Source organism: Aquarana catesbeiana, linkage group LG06, assembly GCF_042186555.1.
Source record: "Aquarana catesbeiana isolate 2022-GZ linkage group LG06, ASM4218655v1, whole genome shotgun sequence".
In the NCBI taxonomy this organism is placed as follows: Eukaryota; Metazoa; Chordata; class Amphibia; order Anura; family Ranidae; genus Aquarana; species Aquarana catesbeiana.
This window is the reverse complement of record NC_133329.1, coordinates 298200273-298223002: the sequence shown is the minus strand read 5'-3', so window position 1 is coordinate 298223002 and position 22730 is coordinate 298200273. Positions and strand designations below refer to the sequence as shown.

The window sequence follows — 22730 nt, the reverse complement described above, 5'->3', positions numbered from 1 at the left end:
GCCAGCACTGCCACTGATCCCAACTCCCCACCAGCACTGCCACTGATCCCAACTTCCTGCCAGCACTGCCACTGATCCTAACTTCCTGCCAGCACTGCCACTGATCCCAACTCCCCACCAGCACTGCCACTGATCCCAACTCCCCGCCAGCACTGCCACTGATCCCAACTCCCCACCAGCACTGCCACTGATCCCAACTCCCCGCCAGCACTGCCACTGATCCCAACTCCCCACCAGCACTGCCGCTGATCCCAAATCCACGCCAGCACTGCCACTGATCCCAACTCCCCGCCAGCACTGCCACTGATCCCAAATCCACGCCAGCACTGCCACTGATCCCAACTCCCCACCAGCACTGCCGCTGATCCCAAATCCACGCCAGCACTGCCACTGATCCCATATCCACGCCAGCACTGCCACTGATCCCAAATCCACGCCAGCACTGCCACTGATCCCAAATCCACGCCAGCACTGCCACTGATCCCAAATCCATGCCAGCACTGCCACTGATCCCATCCCCCTCTACCAAGGAGTAAGAGAAGGAATAAAAAATAGAGAATACATGGAGGGGAGAGGAAAAGAGGGGGAGGAACAAAGGAAAAGGGAGAGAAAGAATAAGAGAAAGAACAAGAAAGATGGGATGGGGGGGGGGGGGGGGGGACAAGAAATTAGGATAGAGAGATAAAAGGGAAAGAAAGGAGAGCAAAGAGGAAGAGTGGTACATCCACAATGTACCATAAGGGGTTTAATACTGTACGAGTGGAAGGGACTCAGGGAGCGTTAAATACCTGTGGGTTAGGGGCGAAAATTACTTGTCTTGTCTCGGGTGCTGACAATCCATGCTACCACAATAATTTTACTGTTAGGGGTCCCCACAACTTAGGAAATGTTATCAAGGGGTCACAGCACTAGGGAGGTTGAGAACCACTGATCTATGGTGAATCAGAAGTTAATCCCTATCAGCTTCTAGGAGTCACTTGGTCAAAACAAACATTCCCAGATCTGCCACAAGAGGTCGCTGTAACGCTCACGTCTATTGTGTGAAAAGTCAATAGCAGAGTAGAGCGGACTGGCCCCTCCCTCCTGCTCTTAGTTCCTGTCGGCTTCTCCTGTCACAATCGTATACATAGACCTTCAATACTCGGCAATGGCTGCCCGCTTCGGACTTCTAGGGAGATCACTGCAGCGGCTCAACAGCTCCGCCAGACTCACCCCCAGCGCCCCGGGCTGTGCTGCCGTGCGGTAAGTGAATAGCAGGACTGAGCGATGTGTAATGACAGTGTGTGCTCTGTATATGTATGAGGACTGTGCGATCTGTCCGTGCAATCCTCCTAATCTCATCATCTGTAGAGCGATCCATTCACAATTCTATGTATACGATTACACCGGACTCTCATTATTCTTCATGATCGGGCAAAGTCACTGTGACATTTGTGTGTATCCATCTGTCACCTTTACCCTACTTCTCTGTCCGCCCCGCCCACCACTCACTAACCCCTCCCCTCCTACTACACTACACTGTACTCCTCATCATATGATAGTCATACAATTATTACTATATAAAAACACAGCAGATATTTAAAATATATATATATATATTTATTTTTTTCTCCCCTTTAATTTTAACTGGCTAGACATCTAATCACATATTGTGTGTGTATGTGTATGTATGTGTGTGTGTATGTATGTATATATATATATATATATATATATATATATATATATATATATATATATATATATATATATATATATATATATATATATATATATATACTCTCCGGCCACTTTATTAGGTACACCTTGCTAGGGGTTGGACCCCCTTTTGCCTTCAGATCTGCCTTCTTTGTGGCATAGTTCAACAAGGTGTTGGAAACATTCCTCAGAGATTTTGCTCCATATTGACATGATAGCCTCACACAGTTGCTGTAGATTTGTCAGCAGCACACCCATGATGCGAATCTCCCCTTCCACCACATCCCAAAGGTGCTCTATTGGATTAGGGCTCAGTTCACATCGGTGCGATGCAGGAACGCTGAAAATCCACTTTGGGTTCCCGTATCGCACCAGGCTTCTCTTGTCTCCTAAGAATAGGAAACTGAGGCTACAATTTGCACAGGCTCACCAAAATTGGACAATAGAAGATGAAAATGATTGCCTGATCTGATGAGTCTCGATTTCAGCTATAACATTCAGATGGTAGGGTCAGAATTTGGCATAAACAACATGAAAGCATGGATCTATTGTGCCATCCATCAGTGGTATTGTTGCTGACCATGTCCATGTCTTTATGACCACAGTGCACCCATTTTCTGATGGCTACTTCCAGCAGGATAATTCTCCATGTCACAAAGCTCAAATCATCTCACCACTGGTTTCTTGAACATGACAACAAGTTCACTGTACTCCGTTGGCCCCCACACTCACCAGATCTCAATCCAATAGAACAGTGGTTCTCAACCCTGTCTTCAGGTACCCCCAACAGGCCATGTTTTCGGACTTTCTCTTGGATAAATTAGCTGTCCAAAATACCAAGCCTTTGACTCTCTAATTTAAAGGACCTGTGCAAGATAAAGGGAAACCTGCAAACATGGCCTATTGGGGGTACTTGAGGACAGGGTTGAGAACCACTGCAATAGAGCACCTTTGGGATGTGGTGGAACGGGAGATTAGCATCATGGATGTGCAGCCGACAAATCTGCAGCAACTGTGTGATGCTATCATGACAATATGGACCAAAATCTCTGAGATGGATGTTTCCAACAGCTTGTTGAATCTATGCCACAAAGAATTAAATCAGTTCTGAAGACAAAAGGGGGTCCAACCTGGTACTGGCAAGGTGTACCTAATAAAGTGCCCGGTGAGTGTATGTTAAAGTTACCAAATTAAATCTAACTGGTGCTTTAGCCTAGTTTTCCACTATTGTGACCTGAAAGTCACGCTATTTCGCCGCGTTTTTTTTTTTTTTTTTGCTGTGATTTTGATGCGACTTGAAGCAATGCCTGTGTATTCTTGAAGTCTATGGACCTCAAGTCGCATCAAAGTCAGACCAAAGTAGTGCAGGGACTACTTTGAAGTCGCACAGATATGAACGGTACTCATTGGAAATCATGGGGTACAACTTGTCATGTGACTTTGCAGTCCCAAGTGGCAGAACAAGTTGCACAAGTGGAAACGGAGCCCTAAAGTATAAATAAAGGCAAAACTATTTTTGTTTTATTTTGTTTATCTATTTATTTGGAGAGGGATAAGAACACCTGTCATTTTTTATTGCTGTCTGTGCCCCCGTTAGGGAGATTCACCCTCTCTATTTCTCCTGTTACCATTGTCATTGAAGGTAAAAGAAAATCCCAAAATTTTGGGTTGTACCCAGAAAAGTAGTAGATGGGAAATCTCCCACTGGAGACCACTGGTTCTGGTGACCTGGGTGTCCCCAAGAAATTCCCTTAGTTTTCAGGGATTTCCTCTCACTTCCTGTTTGGCTATGGGACAGGAAGTGAAGGGAAATCTCCACAGTAGGACAGAAATGGGGAAAAAAAAACATTTTTTTGTCTATACTACTTTAAAGTGTTTGGTAACCCCCCAAAAATATATACAGATCCTGGGCCCTTAAGGCAGATTACACAGCACAGTGCTGAATCTGCCACTTCCTGTATGCCCTCTCTGTGCTGACCACAAAAATCAGGGCTGCTCCGCCCCGACCACTGTGGTCAGAGTACGTCCTGCATCATACATGAAAAACATAGTTGGCTCTGGGTTAGACCTGAGTAATTAAATTGGGTCAGTAGTCAAGGTTACTAGAGTCCAGGGCTGGATGACTCCTCCTGGCAGCTCTCTGGAACCTGCCCATGTTTCTAGAATATTGGAGAAGGTTCTGGAACTAGAGGATGGAGGTTAGGAGGGCCTGCCTTGAGTATTTATGGGTCCTCAGCTAATCCCCAGGAGTGGGCCTGGCAGGGAACTTGGAAACCCATAAGTAGACATGGGCCATGCCAGCAAGGGGAGTCGGGTGGAAGATGGAGAGGCTGTCGGACCTTGCAGGGAGGGGTTTTGCTTTGGGCTGGAGCTCGGGAGGCTGGCCTGGAAGAATCTCACCTCAGGAGACAGTTGGAGGGATAATTGACAGGGAGGCAGCAGGAGAGAGCTAGGAGAGACAGTAAGTAGTTCAGGGGAGAGACTGCCAGCTGTAACAGTGCTCTTTTGAAGACCACAGAGTGCCAAGTCTTCATTCAGTTTGCCCTGGGAAATCTCCATGTGTGTGTGCCAATCGAGAGGACTGGGGGAAGCAAGCAGCCAGGTGGGCTAGTATTTTCTGCATTGGTAGAACTGGGCTTTGTGTCTACATGAAACAAAAAGAGATGTTGTACACTCCACGTGTGCTACTTTATGTAAAAAGGAACGAGAAGATCATAGCCTGTAATGGGCTGTTGCTGAATTCACAAAAAGACGGTTAATTACCCTGGAGTGATCAGCAGGTGCTGTACATAGAGGAACCAAGTGTGTGCAGGAGGAAGGAAGGAGAGGATTCTTTGTAAATAGGGAGGAAGTTGTCCTTTGTTCTGGATGTTTTCAAGTTTGGCATCCTGTAATTCCCTACCTCATCCTAGTTATCATCCGTGAATAAAACAACAAAAAAACAAGCCGAGGACTGATTTTCTGTGTTTGAGAGAAAGAAGGAAATGCTATATGACTGGCTGTACAGCAGTGCGGACCCGGATATTAGCGACCTCCTTCCCGGGTAGTGCTACACACACCAACTCGTTCAACCAGTACCACATACACACACTAAATCACACAACCGTCACTACACAGAGATGCACTTATTCGGTCTCCATCACTGCACTGACCATAACTTATTCACTCGCCACCACAGCACCCACCCACACTTGTCCCCTCGCCACCACAGCACCCACCCACACTTGTCCCCTCGCCACCACAGCACCCACCCACACTTGTCCACTCGCCACCACAGCACCCACCCACACTTGTCCACTCGCCACCACAGCACCCACCCACACTTGTCCACTCGCCACCACAGCACCCACCCACACTTGTCCACTCGCCACCACAGCACCCACCCACACTTGTCCACTCGCCACCACAGCACCCACCCACACTTGTTCGCTCGCCACCACAGCACCCACCCACACTTGTTCGCTCGCCACCACAGCACCCACCCACACTTGTCCACTCGCCACCACAGCACCCACCCACACTTGTTCGCTCGCCACCACAGCACCCACCCACACTTGTTCGCTCGCCACCACAGCACCCACACACACTTGTCCACTCGCCACCACAGCACCCACACACACTTGTCCACTCGCCACCACAGCACCCACACACACTTGTTCGCTCGCCACCACAGCACCCACTTACTTATTCGCTTGCCACCACAGCACCCACCCACACTTGTCCACTCGCCACCACAGCACCCACCCACACTTGTCCACTCGCCACCACAGCACCCACACACACTTGTCCACTCGCCACCACAGCACCCACACACACTTGTTCGCTCGCCACCACAGCACCCACTTATTCGCTTGCCACCACAGCACCCACATACTTATTCACTCGCCACCACAGCACCCACACACACTTGTCCACTTGCCACCACAACACTGATGCACACGTCTGTATTTTTACCATTCAGCGAACAGACTCGTCTTTGTTGGTTATATTTAAACTATTTGTTTATGCAGCTGGTCTTTTGGTGATAGCAATTTTACTTACAACAAATGCAAAAAATTATTATTTTTTTTTTTAATTCTGTAGATGCCAGCACACTCAGACCAGCGACAATGAGGAGAAGCTGCGACCAGCGACATCCCAAACCAGGAGCTTAATGGATATTGGCACCAGACGTGTCTTCAGTGCTGATCATGACATTTTCAGAGAGAGCGTTAGAAGATTTTTCCAGCAGGAGGTGGTGCCCTACCATGCAGAGTGAGTTATGTCTGTTCGGGGGGATATGGGAATTTGAATTCCATTATCCTGTTTCTGTGGACATGATGGGGTCTATTTTACTTTGTATTTTCATTGATTGCTAAGTGTACAGAATGAATTGGGTTAAGTGAGTGTCTACTGTGAAGAATAGCAGAGCCTGGGTACTGGGTTTGGATGGGAGAGAGGATCAATGGTAACGATTGTTGTGGGTGAGACTTCTGGAACACATATGTCCAATATTATATTATAATTTTTGGGCTGCCATGCTGTCAGATATAATATTACATCGCTAAGGTATTAGGGCAGATTCACACCACAATTTCTGTGTTCTGGATGCATTTCCGAAGCAATCCCGTCAGTTTTTTTTTTTTTTTCCCCTTATTTTTTTTTTCTTTCTTTCTTTTATCTCAGTTAAGGACATGTGCGTTTTTAATGCATTTTTGCTGCATTTCATACAGAAACAAACGTAGCATATTCTAATTGACTGCACTGGAACGCTCTACACTGGTTTAAACCAGGGCCATTGGAATACATGGAAAACACTGTGCATGTGTTTTTTGATGCAGATTAAATTGCACTAAGCTGCATTTGGTGTGAACCAGCCCTTTATTTTAGGACACAAAAGAATGTACACTCTATTGCCAAAAGTATTGGGACACTTTCCTTTTTTACATGATCTTTTATTGCCATCCCGGTCTTAATCCATAGGGTTCAATATTGAGTTGGCCCACCCTTTGCAACTATAACTGCTTCAATTCTTCTAGGAAGGCTGTCCACAAGGTATGGGAATGTTTGACCATTCTTTCAAAAGCGCATTTGTCAGGCCAGGCACTGATGTGGACGAGAAGGCCTGGCTCGCAGTCTCCACTCTAATTCATCCCAAAAGTGTTTTCTATCAGGTTGAGGTCAGGACTCTGTGCAGGCCAATCAAGTTCCTCCACCCCAAACTCGCTCATCCTTGTCTTTATGGACCTTGCTTTCTGTAGTGGTCCAAATCATTTGGTGGAGGGGGGATGATGGTGTGAGGTTGGTTTTCAGGGGTTGGGCTTGGCCCCTTAGTTCCAGTGAAGGAAACTCTTAAGGTGTCAGCATACCAAGACACTTTCAGGTTCCCAACTTTGTGGAAACAGTTTGGGGATGGACCCTTCCTGTCCCAACATGACTGCGCACCAGTGCACAAAGCAAGGTCCATAAAGACATAGATGAGCGAGTTTGGGGTGGAAGAACTTGATTGGCCTGTACAGAGTCCTGACTTCAACCCAATAGAACACCTTTGGGATGAATTAGAGCGGAGACTGAGCCAGGCCTTCTCATCCACATCAGTGCCTGACCTCACAAATGCACTTCTGAAAGAATGGTCAAACATTCCCATAGACACACTCCCAAACCTTGTGGACAGCCTTCCCAGAAGATTTAAAGCTGTTATAGTTGCAAAGGGTGGGCCAACTCAATATTGAACCCTACAGACTAAGACTGGGATGCCATCAAAGTTCATGTGCGCGTAAAGGCAGGTGTCCCAATACTTTTGGCAATATAGTGTATCTTGACTGCTGTTATCCATTAAAATGTCTGATTGGCATTTGGTGCCCAGTTCTAAGGGAGGCTGAGCGCCAGAGATAAACAGATTTGATTTATGAATTGCCAAATTACAAATCTTTGGATTCAAATAAACATGTATGTTTTAGACACGGTATTGGAATATGAAGCATTTTGCTGGGTAGCACTTGAACTAGGGAGTGGGTGAAGCGCTAAAGTACTTCTACAAATATCAGTAATGATGGGCTTGTGCAATATATTTTTAGTAAGACAAAATTAGATAACCGCAAAGATGATCTAGAAATAAGAGCAAACAAGTGAATAAACAACAAATGGATAAACCTAGTAGTGTGCAGACCAGAAAAGAATAACAAGTTGTATGAGATGATAGCTAATGAAATCAAGCGAGAGCTAAATGTAAATTCAGTGAGGAAGAATTGGGAGAAATCATATAAGCAGCAATATGAAGCTAAGAAAAGAAAGCAAATTACAAAACTGAGTACAGTAAAACCTTGGATTTCGAGCGTAATTCGTTCCAGAAACATGCTTGTAATCCAAAGCACTTGTGTATCAAATTTTCCCAATAAGAAATAATGGAAACTCAAATGATTCATTCTACAACCATTTATTCATAAGTCCTTCAGTTTATAGTCCATATAAAAAGATTATAGCAATGTGACCAGGTTGTGCAACCATAAAATGTCCATCCACAAATGGAAGCCTCCACAAGAGGATTAGAAGCAAAATCCAGCAGGAGCTACAGAGTATAAAAGAGAAGAGAGGAGCCTCTAAGTGTAGTCAAAATGTATTTAAAAATGTTGCTTGTCTTGCAAAACACTCTCAAACCAAGTTACTCTCAAACCAAGGATTTACTGTACAAGAAAGTAGATGTATCAAGGTTACAAAGGAGCAATTAAAAGCAGAACTTGTTTTTTCATTTTGAATGGAGTAAGGGAGGGTCATACCCCCTTTCAGGTTATTTTTTGGCCTTCTGTATCTTATTATGGAGATTTTCCTTTACTTCCTGTGCCATAGCCAAATCAGGAAGTGAGGGAGAATCTTTCCAAAGTGAGAGAATCTCTAGTTGTCACCAGGGTCTCTACTGAAAGATTCCTATTTTGAACAGAACCCAAAATGCAGGGTTTTCTTTTAGTTTCAGTGATGAAGGCAAATATGACAAATTGAGAGTCCATCCATAGCTTGAACGTTAGTTTGTAGTAAACTGGCTCTTTAAAGTTTTAACTGAAATTCTATCCAACCTTTTTTGTAAAAGCCCCTCTCCTCGGTGGAAATGGAGAGCTTAGATCAGAAACTTCTATGGTGGCAGCTGGAAGACTCGCCGACCACCCACATTTGTTTAGTATTCTTTTTCCTGAGCTGCTAAGCACACTTCTCCCAAGCTCTAGTCAACTGCTTAGACTTCTATGGTTGCCTGTACAGCTGCCAGTGGATCCCTCCAACTGCATACTTTAAGTGAAGGGACTTATTTTGCTGAACCAGAACACCCAGTACTGTCATTGTGTGGGTTTCACAAGTACAGGCTGCTAGTTCTGGCCTACATGTCAATGGCCACGGGAGTGAATTTACTACCCTGTACTGCAGTGAGTGGGCAGTCACCTAGAGCCTACCATGTGGGGGGGGTTCTTTATAATTGATTACAGTACACAGTGAATCTGTCAAGATAATATTTTCACATACAAAAAGATGTATTTGATCTGGGCATTCAAGCAGTGGAGAAAATCACAGTCCCAGCTAGAGGTGGGGAGAAGTTCAAGATTCCTATGCAAAAGAGAAGTCTATTGGATATTCTTTTTTAATACAAGAAATCCAGCAGGCATGAACTTTGATGGGATGTGTCCCATTTTTATGAATGAACATCAGTATATGCCAGCATGACTTAGAGTATGGATATACATGTGTTTAGAGAAGCCTAATTTGGAACCTTGTGCAGATGCTAATACATGTTCGAACCTTATACACCTTATGCACATGATTACATATTCATATTTTTGTAGCATGTTATGGTAGATATTGCTTAGAGAAATTTTACTACAACACTGTGAGAAGCTTGATTGAGAAAAAAAAATGATCTCCATACATCCACATATGGGTTTCTAGATATTCAGTGTTTTTTTTATACTTTAAACCATAGTGATTCAATTTGGAGTATTTGGACTTCATAGAATAAGGATGTCTGGATTAATATTTTCAGTCTGATTCAAGTTTAATATGCTACAGTTATATTCAGTGAATGCTCCGTTTATTATACATTCAGATAGATTATAGTCATTTCTTATTTTCCATTGTGAGGGTTCTTATGTCTACCAGTTAAGTTCAAGTTTTGCCGATTTGGTTAGTCATTTATTTTTTGAATATATTGGAATTTTAAGACCTCGAATAGCAGGGAAGGTGATATCAAAGTACAGGTGCCTTCACATAAGGTTATACTTGAGGCAATTTTGCATTTGGCCAGTAAACCAAACCAGTTTTTTTGCCTTGATTACAGATGGTCATAAAAAAAATTTATTTCATAAGATGCAAACTTCAGATACAGTTCTACCAAGTCCAGAGCTTACCATTTAAAGGGTCACCCACCCTATTATTAGCAGTGGTCTCCAAACTACAACCCGGGGGCCAGATGTGGTGCTTTACTTGCCTTTATCTGGCCCTTGGGGCACCATTTCTCCCGCTGACCCCAGCTTCGGGGCGTTATTACCAGGATATTTTCCCACTGGCCACAGTCCTGCCCCCCCCCCTAACATCTGAAGGATAGTAAACTGGTACTTTTATTTAGAAAGTTTGGGGACCTCTGATTTAGAGGGTCTGCAGAGAAGCCCTAATTGTATTGCAGAATGATCATGTCTTATTCCATTCCTCTTAGATGGGAGAAAGCTGGACAGGTGAGCCGGGAATTGTGGGAGAAGGCTGGCCAGCAGGGTCTCCTTGGTGCCTCTATTCCAGAAGAGCATGGTGGCATTGGTGGTGATATCCTATCATCTGCTGTTGTGTGGGAAGAACAGTAAGTCCCTGAACTCCTCAATCATTCCGATGTGCTTTGTCTGTATTTTGTCATCTCTGTAAACCTCTGTGCGGTCTTTCCCAGGATGTATGTGAATTGTACAGGACCTGGCTTCAGTCTTCACTCCGATATCGTCATGCCTTATATCTCACGATATGGCAGCAAGAGCCAGATACAGAAATATATTCCACAGATGGCGGCTGGTAAATGTATAGGAGCCATTGCAATGACAGAGCCAGGAGCTGGAAGGTATGCCGCACTTATTTAGAAATGTCACCAAGTCCCTCCAGTTACTATTTCTGATCAACATAATAATTTGTTGCATATTGCAGTGATCTGCAGGGTGTGCGGACTAATGCCAAGAAAGATGGAAGTGATTGGATATTGAATGGCAGCAAGGTGAGTTATTGGAAAATATAAGTCATTATGGTAAAGAAAAGCACTCTTTAAAGAGATAAATGAAGACCAAAATTGGGTTTTGCTTTTCAAACACTTTAGAAAATGTATCTTGTTAAAGTATCCATAACAACCTTCATCACCCTCAAGTGATATAAATTGATGCTATAGTTCAGGCATGTCCAAAGTCCGGCCCGCGTCCAATCGCGGCCCGCGGGCCAACTGGTTTTGGATGGCCCGCCTGGTAATTTTGACATATATATCTTTTGTGGCCCCCAACGAATCCCCGAGCGCCGGGGGGGGCCACAAAAGATAGATATGCTGGCTGCCTTGGAGGCGACGGGACGAGCGCCGTACAGGATACAGGAGAATTTCCTGTTTACACGGCGTCCTGTGTAAAAGGAAGTCCCGTCTCCTGCGCTGCCATTGGACAATTGTTCTGTCCATCATAGGAGGCGGGACTTTCAATTAAAGAGGCTGCCAATAAAAACAGGAGTTTCTCCTGTAGATCTGTTGGCGCTCGTCCCGCCCCCTCCCTGTCTTCTCCCGCCCCCTCCCTGTCTCCTCCAAGGCTGCAGATGGACATGAATGCAGTGACAGCAATGGTGAGTCTGCATTCATGTCAATGTGGGGGCTGCCGTATTTATGTCAATGTGGTGAGGGCTGCATTCATGTCAATGTGGGGGCTGCATTCACGGCAATACGGTGGGGGCTGCATTCATGGCAATACGGTGGGGGCTGCATTCATGGCAATACGGTGGGGGCTGCATTCATGGCAATACGGTGGGGGCTGCATTCATGGCAATACGGTGGGGGCTGCATTCATGGCAATACGGTGGGGGCTGCATTCATGGCAATACGGTGGGGGCTGCATTCATGGCAATACGGTGGGGGCTGCATTCATGGCAATACGGTGGGGGCTGCATTCATGGCAATACGGTGGGGGCTGCATTCATGGCAATACGGTGGGGGCTGCATTCATGGCAATACGGTGGGGGCTGCATTCATGGCAATACGGTGGGGGCTGCATTCATGGCAATACGGTGGGGGCTCCATTCATGGCAATACGGTGGGGGCTCCATTCATGGCAATACGGTGGTGGCTCCATTCATGGCAATACGGTGGTGGCTCCATTCATGGCAATACGGTGGTGGCTCCATTCATGGCAATACGGTGGTGGCTCCATTCATGGCAATACGGTGGTGGCTCCATTCATGGCAATACGGTGGTGGCTCCATTCATGGCAATACGGTGGTGGCTCCATTCATGGCAATACGGTGGTGGCTCCATTCATGGCAATACGGTGGTGGCTCCATTCATGGCAATACGGTGGTGGCTCCATTCATGGCAATACGGTGGGGGCTCCATTCATGGCAATACGGTGGGGGCTCCATTCATGGCAATTCGGTGGGGGCTCCATTCATGGCAATACGGTGGGGGCTCCATTCATGGCAATACGGTGGGGGCTGCAGATAGGCACTGATTAGGCTGCATTGATGGGCACTGACCCTTATTTTGCTTCACAGTTCTTTATTTAAAATGTAAGATTTTTTTCCTGAAACTTCCTTTTTAAAGTGAAGGTGCGTGTTATAAGCCGATTAAATACAGTATATCCAAATAACACGCCCGAGCTCATCTATTCCCCACACAGCACAAAGGCAAGAGAATTCTTGTTGGGCCGTATATAAGCGCTCAGACGGACACACTTAGACCAAATTGTAATGGTTTAAGAATGTCAGGCAAAATGGTCGGCCCACAAGCATGTTCTATTCATTAAATCTGGCCCTCTTTGAAAAAAGTTTGGACACCCCTGCTATAGTTGTACAGTGGGCACCTAAGGTTCTTTATCACTAATCAGTTTTGACAAGTCAAAAATGACACTTGTTGGAACCTGGAAAATATGAAGTGCAGGGGTTTAGATACACCAACTCCATTCTCCCACAATGGGGCGCTCATTGCCTGAATGACCTACCTCCAGGTCTGCCTCAATGGAGCCTGGCTATATCTTTGCCATTTCTGATTTTCAGAAAGTCTTTATTTGGATAGGAACTATGCAGGGTCGTGGTACGTGATATGGCACCAATGGTATGATGTGGCATCTGGCATATATCTGCATGGCAGTTTTACTCCCAAGCACATTCCATTCCACAAATACCCATTTAAGGGAAAAATCACAAACAATAGGCATTCCCTAAATGCAAACTATCCAGTCTCACAACTAGAGATGTAAAATTTCTGGAAATTTTAAACCCACGAGAATTTTTTATTTTTTCCCCGAAAAATAGAAAAAAAAAGTATTATGCTTGATCTAAAAAAAAAAAACCTTTTATTACAAATAGAATAACAAGGACTGTATGTTAAGAACATTTCACCTTTACATGAGAATAGTTAACCACCTCCATTTCCGTCGTAATAATGTAAAACCTGCCAGTATACATTTTCAGTTATTGATAATGCTGATCCAGAAGCATATATTGCTCTATGAAGAGCTTGATGAATCATCTCCTCATTTTCAGGTGTCGTTTTCTCTATAAATGACAGTATTGTGTATTTATGGGAGGCCATGGTTTGTAACACTTCCTTACATGAAGATGCTGCTGGTGAAGAAACACTTTGTGATGATCCAGAAGCAGCAGAAAGAGTGTTTCTGGAATGAGAACTCTGGAGGGAAAAACGACTTTCACATATATATGCGAATGGGATGTATTTTTAACCACATCCAAATCGCATAACATGTAAATGTGACTGGCTTTCAAGGAAGCCAGTTCACACATGTTTGGGGTGGCTGCTGTGCAGTTTTGAAAAGGGTCCTGTGCGTTTTTGGGTCCGGTTCAGGTGTGAATTCAGGCAAAAAAAATCTTACCTTACGCTTTCATTATGGTCCTCCTTGTTTCATTATTTTTATATAGGATTTATATAGTGCCAACAGTTTGCGTGTTCCGTAAAGTATTTTTTAATGCCTTTTATGGCACCTCTGGCATGCCAGGATGGGTTTTGTCATCTTTGTAGCATTTGGAAAAGAATATTTCTTCTCACAATATTTGCAAATTGCAGCTTTGCTCTCAGCAGAAATTGCACTATGGAAATATTTCCAAACTCTACATTTTACTAAGAGAAAGAAAAGAGAAACCAATTTACTGAGCAGACTATAGGTAAAGATTATGCTGTGATGGTGGAGAACATTTTAATAGAAATAATTTTAAAGGTTATAAAAGATAAACAAATTTGTCTGACAAATGTGCCCTTGTATCTGTCAAACGGAAACTATAATCTAACCAACAGTAGGAGGTACAAGGTGGAGTCCACAAGCAAACTAAATTGGAGCCTTTCCTCTGCAGTGCCCCCTAGTGGCAGAAATGCACATTTCTTTTGTTGAGAACTGTAGTGAGAAGTACAGTGTTACTTGAATTTGCTTGTCCTCAGCTTAGGCCTCTTTCTCACGGGGCGGATCAGTGATGATCCGCCCCGTGAACATCCGCTGGCTCAGCGGGGATCGCTCCGCCGATCCCCGCTGAGCAGGAAGGTGACAGGTGCATCGCTGCACGCTGTGCAGCGACGGACCTGTCAGAGCGCCGCTCTCCCCTATGGGGGATCGGATGATGACGGACCGTAGTGTCCGTCGTCACCCGATCCGATCCGAAAACGGATGGAAAAGTAGGTTTTTCCTCCGTTACACTTTTCGGATCGGAGCGGGGTCGGATGTCAGCAGACATGTCACCGCTGACATCCGACGCTCCATAGGGATGAATGTATGTCCGTTTTTCATCCGAAAACGGAAGGATGAAAAACGGACATACGGATCGTCCATGTGAAAGAGGCTTAAGAGCACTAGCAATAATTTAAGACTTTACATAAAGGTCTTTCATTAAGGTCTTCATGTTATATAGTTTGAATACCGATACCATGTCATAGATACGGTATATTATGAGATATAGAGATATAGAGATATAGATATATATATTTTATATTAATAATAATTTTTTTTGTGCAGATGACCTTCCCATCTCTACTCACAACTTACTACTTTTATGTTTTATAGTATTTTTTTTTCTTTCTCATCCATTGGGGAACACAGGGAATCCTGAACCTTCTGGTTATACTGCCATCTATAGGATGAATGCACAAAAAACCAAACTGTAGGCCAGACCAGGATAAATCCTGATCTTTATACTTGTAAGTTATTCAGAAAGTGCTAAATACACTTTATCAGCATGCCAGACAGTCAACTAGCCTTTTAAGAAGAGGTTACTAATGATAGCCTCCACATTTCCTTTTACCGGTTAACTGGGAAGACCTAAGACACACAGTTTTATTATTTTCTCCTAAAAACCTTTTAAGAGAAAAAATGCCAATTTTCAAATACTTTGAAAATGCTAGATGCCTGGCTGTTATACTGACTCCCTAGCTTCAATACCTTCCTGAGTCACTGACCCAGAACAGGTATGTAGATTAGAGAATTCAGAAAGCGAAGTCGTTAATTACATACATGTTCTAGGTCATGAAGTCATTGTATTGACGCCAGAGGTTTGCTGTGACAGCCAGAACACCAGCATCTTAAGAAGAAGTCAGCCATGATAACCTTGATGTTTCCCTCATTACAAGTTTACTTTAATAAAGTAGTCTGAATGAGATTGTCTAACAAATCAAACAGATTAAAGTTCCTCTACCCTAATCTCAAAAGCTTTTGCTATTGTTTGACGTAGGTTACAACACATCATTGCTCTTTGAACTGTTATATAAGATTTGTGTGCTCAGATTAATTTCATAATGCACTCTGTTTTTCTCCATGTCAGGGTAATCTGTCTACATAAGTCTAGGGTCACACTGTTGCAATCTCATTTTCCGTGCGATTATGTAGTGCAAATTGGATGTGGTTTGCATATTCTATGGGGCCAAAATCACACTGGAGTCGCACCAAAGTAGTAAATCACTCCATGTCGAGTTGCATTGAAGTGAATGGGCACTATTGAAAACAATATGATTTCCATTGTCATATCTGAAAGAAGATATTTTTCTTCTTTCTTCTTCCTCCTCTGTGATGGTACGACTTGTCCATTGACCAGTCAAAACAATCCCAGAGTGATATAAATTCCTTTTACTGCTGCTGTAATCATCATGTCAAATGTCAAGAAGTGGATGGTTAGGACAAGGTTCCGACTTCAATGATATTCAATGGGCTGAAGTGGGACCAAAGTAGTGCAGGGAGCATTTTCAAAGTCTGACTGACTTGTGTCAAACCAGTTAAGACGACTCTCATAGGGAATCATTGATTTGCACACGACATGAGCTCCCAATGTCGGAACGTTTGTCGTACCAGTGTGAACCCAGGCTAAGGCCCCTTTCACACTTGTGCGACTTCAAAGTCGCGTGATTTTGCCACGCTTTGGGAGCAGTACTACTTTATACGACTTTGCCACAACTTTGGCATTAACCATTCTCAGCTTGTGCTTACAAAGTCGTACTGAAATCGTGTCTATATTTATACAGGTACGATTTGCATGCTACTTGAGGGTTTAACATTGAGGTCTATGGACATCAACTCTCATGGAAGTTGGACCAAAGTAGTGCAGGGACTACTTAAAGTCGGCCCAATATGAATGGTAGTCATTGAAAATCATTGAGAATGACTTGTCATGCGACTTTGCAGTGCAAAATCGTGGGACAAGTCGTATAAGTGTGAAAGGGGTCTAAGAGTGCAGATTGTAACTTTGCAACACCGTAACAAGACCAATATATAAATGGCTACTTTAGGTTGCTACATCTATGCAACCATCCACTATGTAGAAAAATAACCTTAAAGTGGAACTTCACCTAAAAGGGGAAATTCTGCTTTTCCTCCTTCTCTACCCGAGCCACCCCCCAACCCTCCACCATCTCCAATGTTTGGGATTATTTATTTATTTTTGAGCAGGGGGAGTCGGTACCTTATTTTGACAGGTGCCCCCTCTAACCTCCACATGTCCCAGGAGACCACGGTACCAATAACGGGGCATAACATGTGAATCAGACCGGCTATCAATGGAGCCGGTTCACACACCTGGGGCGGCCGCGGTCCATTTTTAAAAAGGATCCTGTGCAGTTTAGGTGCGTTCAAGTAAAAATTTGCACCTGATTCGCACCTAAACCAGAGAATAAAACTGCAACTTTGAACTGCAGCCAAGCATGTGTGAACCTAGCCTTATGAAGGAGACCTTTATGGAAAAAACATTAGAATATTATATCTGATCCTGCCAAAATTGTCAGACTTAAAGACCTATATGAAGGTTGTTTTTCTTTTTTTTTTTTTCTTTTCCTCCATACACTGATAATCCTGTCCCAAATGACTGCAAAAAATGGTTTTATTGCAGTCTGTATCCCCTCTGCAGAGATTCTGCCTCCTCCTGGGACAGGTTTTATCCTTTTCTACTCTGTCCAGAAGAAAAGAGACGTTTGGGCTGGATATGGGCTCTATGGGAAACCTGCTCCAACTGCTGATTCCTGTGTCCGTAACCTCTCCCTGAGTTGCCATCTTGGGCCATCATGTACATCTTGAAGCTGAATAGTTTTGGCTATATAGGAAGTACATAAACAACTTGACATTTGCTGGCAAATCCCAACCACAATACTACCTGCCTGGAGTTTGCATGTACTCCCTGTGCCTGCGTGGGTTTCCTCCGGGTACTCCGGTTTCCTCCCACACTCCAAAGACATGCTGGTAGGTTAATTGGCTTCTGTCCAAAAAAAAAAATTGTCCCTAGTATATGAGTGTGAGTTAGGGACCTTTGGATTGTGGGCTCCTTAAGGGTAGGGACCGATGTGAGTGTGCGATATATGTGTGGAGCGCTGCGTAAATTGACAGCGCTATATGGGTACCTTAAATAAATAGGGATAATTTTAGATGCTCACTCAGGTTGAACTGGATGGGCTGGTGTCTTTATTCAACCTTACTAACTATGTAACTATGTAACAAAGGTGGAAGTTGCTGTAGTGTAGACACGGGTATCGGCATTTGTGATCTATTCTGTTTCACCTTCTACATCTAGTAGGAAAATTGCTTAGTGTGACCCAAATTGACTCCCTAGTCAGAAGTAGAGAGGATTCAGTAGATGAGTTTTTTCTATACTTTTTTTTTTTTTTTTCAGTTTTATGGTGGTTAAAGCTTGAAAGCAAATTGAAGCAAATATTTATTGTAATGTTCTTGGTTTATGTTGTGAGTTAAATCACATTGTAAGAACTATCATTGTAAAACCTGCATCTTCTAGTCCTGTGCTTGTGCTGATCATGTACAGTAGGTGGTGCTGTTGCTTTTTATGGTGTGTTTTTTTTTTTTTTTTTTTTTACAACATACAGTATGTATTTTTAATATTTTAATAGAGCAGCGCCAAATTGTGTTAAAAATCTACCCATGATTTTGGTGGAGATATAATTTTATTATTACTATATATACATTTTTTAAAACTTTTTTTGTGAAGAAAAAAAAAAAAAAAGTTTTAAAAAATGTATATATAGTAATAATAAAATTATATCTCCACCAAAATCATGGGTAGACTTTTAACACAATTTGACGCTGCTCTATTAAAATATTAAAAACACATACTGTATGTTGTAAAAAAAAAACAAAAACTTTTTTTTTTTTTTTTAACAAACTATGTCCTGTCTGCACAGGTATTTATTACAAATGGATGGATGAGTGATGTAGTAATTGTTGTTGCTGTCACAAACCGCGAGGCTCGTACCCCTGCTCATGGCATCAGTCTTTTCCTCGTGGACAATGGCACTAAAGGTTTTGTTAAAGGACGGAAACTAGAAAAAATTGGCTTGAAGGCACAGGTAAAATTAATTTCTTTGAAATGTCATAACTAATGTTATTACAATTTATTTTCTCATCATATGCAAAAGAATTGAGTGACACGCAGGACACATACATGGAGCAAATAAGCCCTATTTTTCATTTCAGGTCTCCATAGAAGAGGAAAAGTAAATGTATATGAGCTATGGTGACATAAAAATAACTAGATCTTTCCAGCTCTGTACAATATATAAGAATAAGCCTTTCCTCACACCTTCTACTTATGCATCTTAATAAGTCTGAGGCTTCTGGCTATAACTTTAACACCTTCACTGTCAAAAATCTGCTCACTTACATGCAAGGTGGCAGTTTTCAAATGTTTAAAGCTCCAGGGAAACACAGTTAGCTGAACCCTGACCAGAGTCTGAAATTTTATTTATTCTTTTTTGTTGAGAGAGGTGATTTCTGTATGGGTTAATGTACACCTTTTGCGGGTTCCTAAAAAAAAAAAAAAACTGATTAAATGTAGTTCCCACCCACCCTTTTTGGGTACTACAACTACTAGTGATATAGGGGCTGGTAAGAGGAACCAGAGTGTGCAGTTTATAATCTGAACCAGGAGAAAAGACTGGTTGACAACTGTTATCAGAATAAGGAAAGGGATGGTCGACACTCAGGATGACATCCAAAATAGTATTTCTTTATAATAAATACATGTACAAAGCTGTAAAACAGCCTACGCATTTCGGACGTTAGTCCTTAGTCATGAACATAGTCATGTGGCCTAGAACAGGAAATGTGGTATTCAATAGGATTGATGGGTAAAGAAATAAAGTGACCGCCTCAAAAATTAAAATTTTGCAACCACCACATCCAAGGGCTGTTAAGTTGCAGTATCTACATGTTTTGCTTTTGGGTTTAGATATACTTTAATGGATAACGGTACATTTTAATTGTTTTATCAATATTTGTGTAATGGGTTTGGTGCAGTAAACTTGGCTTTTTCCTGCTTCCCTCCCTGTGTGCTGTTCTGTTGTAGTCACATAAGTAGGTTTTTCTATATGGACGATTTACTGTAAATGTCTTCAGACATATACAATAGGTCCTTTTTTAAGGCTACACTTCCTTCTTTTTTGTTTTTTTGTTTTTTTAGATTGTGATAGATTCTGAGACTAGAAAGGTTTGATTTGTCTGTGATTATTTGCATACATAATTGTAGAGAATCGTACCCTTCTATACAAATCCTAGCAATCTAATCAGTCAGGGTCCTTGAATTGTATGAATCACCAGAGAACAAATCAGATTGCATATACTATGGTAAAACAATATATGCAATTTGCCTGATTTGGGAATCAATTTGCTCTTCAAGTACTGATGTTGGACAAGAAGAATTGGCTTGTAGGTGGCATTCCAGTTCATCTGAAAAATGTTCTTTAGTGTTGAGGTCAGGGCTCTGTGCAGACTGCTGGGGTTCCTCCACATTAAACTCATCAGACCAATTCTCTAAGAACCTGGCATTGTGTACAGTCATGCTGAAACAGAAAAGGGCCTTCTCCAACTGCTGCCACAAGACTGGACACATGAAAATGTCTAAAATGTCTTTTGCATAGTGTCCTATGTGAACTCTGCCATCTGTGTAGCAGTAAAATGATGTGATGTGAAAGTTTCTTGCGTAGTTTCGCTTAGTGTTCTCAGCTGTGTGCTGTGCTTCATGGTTATGAATGGATCCATCCTAGAGTGTAGGATGATGGGGTTGTTTCTTTCACTTAATTGAAGACATTTACTGCCTACAGAGTTAAAGTGGATGTAAACCTGATTCATGAAATTTGACCTAAGTGCATATATCTGCAGTGTTTTCTTATCTCTCTCCAAAGCACTAAGTCCAGTGTCTTTCTGCTGTTTCCTTCCTCTGTTATCAGCATGATAACTTCTGACAAGTTCTCCGTCCACCGAGATGAAACTAGCCTGAAATTCGTGTCCTGAGAGGTTGCTATAAATAGATTAGCAGAGGGCTTGTCTTGTCACAGCACAGCTCTGCATGTTTCTTTCTTCCTTTGCTATGTGGAGGGGGTGTGTGCCTTTCCTCCAATCAGCTGTCAGACAGTTTATGCCAAGAATCCACTCATAGTGCTGAACAGGAAGAGAAGATCTCTAACACAATGTGCACCTTCTAGAATAAATAAAGCCGAAGACAGCAGATATACATGTAAAACTTATGTAGATAGATTTGTTTTACCCTTGTGTATCATCAGTCTGTTCACTTCACTGGGTATATGTAAGGGTTTATATCCACTTTAAGTTGTCTTTTACAGAAAACTGTTTATTCTATTTTAAATTACCTTTATTTTCAGGACACAGCAGAATTGTTCTTTGAAGATGTCCGGCTTCCCGCTGATGCCTTATTGGGAGAGGAAAATAAAGGTTTCTACTACCTAATGGCAGAGCTTCCTCAGGTATGTCTCTGTGATAAGTGGTTCTAAAGTCTAAAGGTTTTTTTTACCTTAATGCATTCTCTGTATTAAGGTTAAAAAACATCTACTGTGTGTTCTCCTCCTCCCCAACACCTACTTGACTCCTGTATCGAACTAACGCTGTGCCCAGCTGCAGATTTTCTCTTCCTGGTCTCATGAACTTTGCTGAGAACAGTGGGATTGGCTCCTGCTGCTGTCGGTCCAATCCAGAAAGGGGGGGGGGGGGGGGCGAGCCATGCTGTGTGGATTGCTATGAGAGCAGACACAAAAGTATATGAACCATGTTCACCTGTGGGGGACCCCAGAAGAGGAGATAAGGGGGGGCTCTGTGCAATGCAATTAAACATAGCAGTGGCAAACAATATTTTTGTCAAGCTCTAAGGGCTTACAATTTAGAAACGATGAACAAACCGAATACAACAGTATCGCAGAGAGTGAGGTTACTGGGAAATAGACTGTGCACCTACAAGTGACTCTTTACAGTAGGGGGTCACAAAGATTTTTAAATAAAGGGCCAGGCCACTGTCTGTCAGGCTGTTGGACAGCATGGTTGGAATAAAAAATAAAAGATATTTGGGAATAAAAAATGCTTTGGTGTCATTGGGAGTAAATCATGCCCTAGTTCCGGTGGTCGATGGAAGTAAAACATGCACTGGCACTATTGGTCAGAGGGAGTTCAAAATGTCATGGTGCCCTTGGTCAGAGGAAGTCAAAAATGTGCTGGTGGTAAGTGGGAGTAAAACCTGTCCTGGTGCTGTTGGCTGGAGGGAAACCCTGGCATTGGTGGTCAATAGTAGGATTGCACCGATACAAATACCGGTGTCGGTATCAGTGCCGATAGTGAGCATTTGCACAAGTTGTGCAAATGCTCCGATATCTAAACCAATACCCTTTGCTGTGCGATTTAAGCCCATACAAGATAAGTGGGCTCAAATCACACTGCAAAGAATTGCATGTGATTTGAACAGGAATGTGGTGTGATTCCTGTCCAAATTGCAAGCAGTCGTCCCCCCCCCCCCCCCCCCCCCCCCAACCGCTCCTCTGTGAACCCAGGATTGTCATAGTGACTTCAGCCTGGGTTCACACAATAGCGGTGTCAGAAACCGCATGCAATTCGGACAGGAATAGCACCGCATTTCTCCCACCTCAGCTCTGGATCTCTGCAGCTCCTCCAGAGTTACCATGGGCCTCTTGGCTGCTTCTCTGAATGCTCTCCTTGCCCGGCCTGTCAGTTTAGGTGGGCAGCCATATCTTGGCAGGTTTGCAGTTGTGCCATACTCTTTCCATTTTTGGATAGTGGATTTGAATAGTGCTTCGTGAGATGTTCAAAGCTTGGTATAAGCTTGTTTTTTTTTTTTTTTTTTTTTTTTTTTTTTATAACCTAATCCTGCTTTAAACGTCTCCAACTTTATCCCTGACCTGTTTGGTGTGTTTCTTCGCCCTCATGATGCTGTGTGTTCACTAAGGTTCTCTAACAAACCTCTGAGGGCTTCACAGAACAGCTGTATTTATACTGAGATTAAATTACACACAGGAGGACTCTATTTACTAATTAAGTGATTTCTGAAGGCAATTGGTTCCACTAGATTTT

The 22730-nt window shown here is 43.1% G+C and overlaps 1 protein-coding gene across 1 annotated transcript in view; it reads left to right on the top strand.

Moving 5' to 3' along the window:
• The first annotated feature begins 1061 nt into the window (after positions 1-1061).
• The window catches only part of ACADL (acyl-CoA dehydrogenase long chain), a 51548-nt gene continuing 29879 nt past the window's right edge, over positions 1062-22730 (top strand). Inside the window, exons 1-7 of the mRNA XM_073633550.1 lie at positions 1062-1242; positions 5779-5949; positions 10367-10504; positions 10589-10753; positions 10837-10903; positions 18545-18709; positions 21020-21121. Of these exons, the coding sequence (XP_073489651.1) occupies positions 1148-1242; positions 5779-5949; positions 10367-10504; positions 10589-10753; positions 10837-10903; positions 18545-18709; positions 21020-21121 (903 nt within the window). The 5' untranslated portion in view covers positions 1062-1147. The remainder of the gene's footprint in view (positions 1243-5778; positions 5950-10366; positions 10505-10588; positions 10754-10836; positions 10904-18544; positions 18710-21019; positions 21122-22730) is intronic.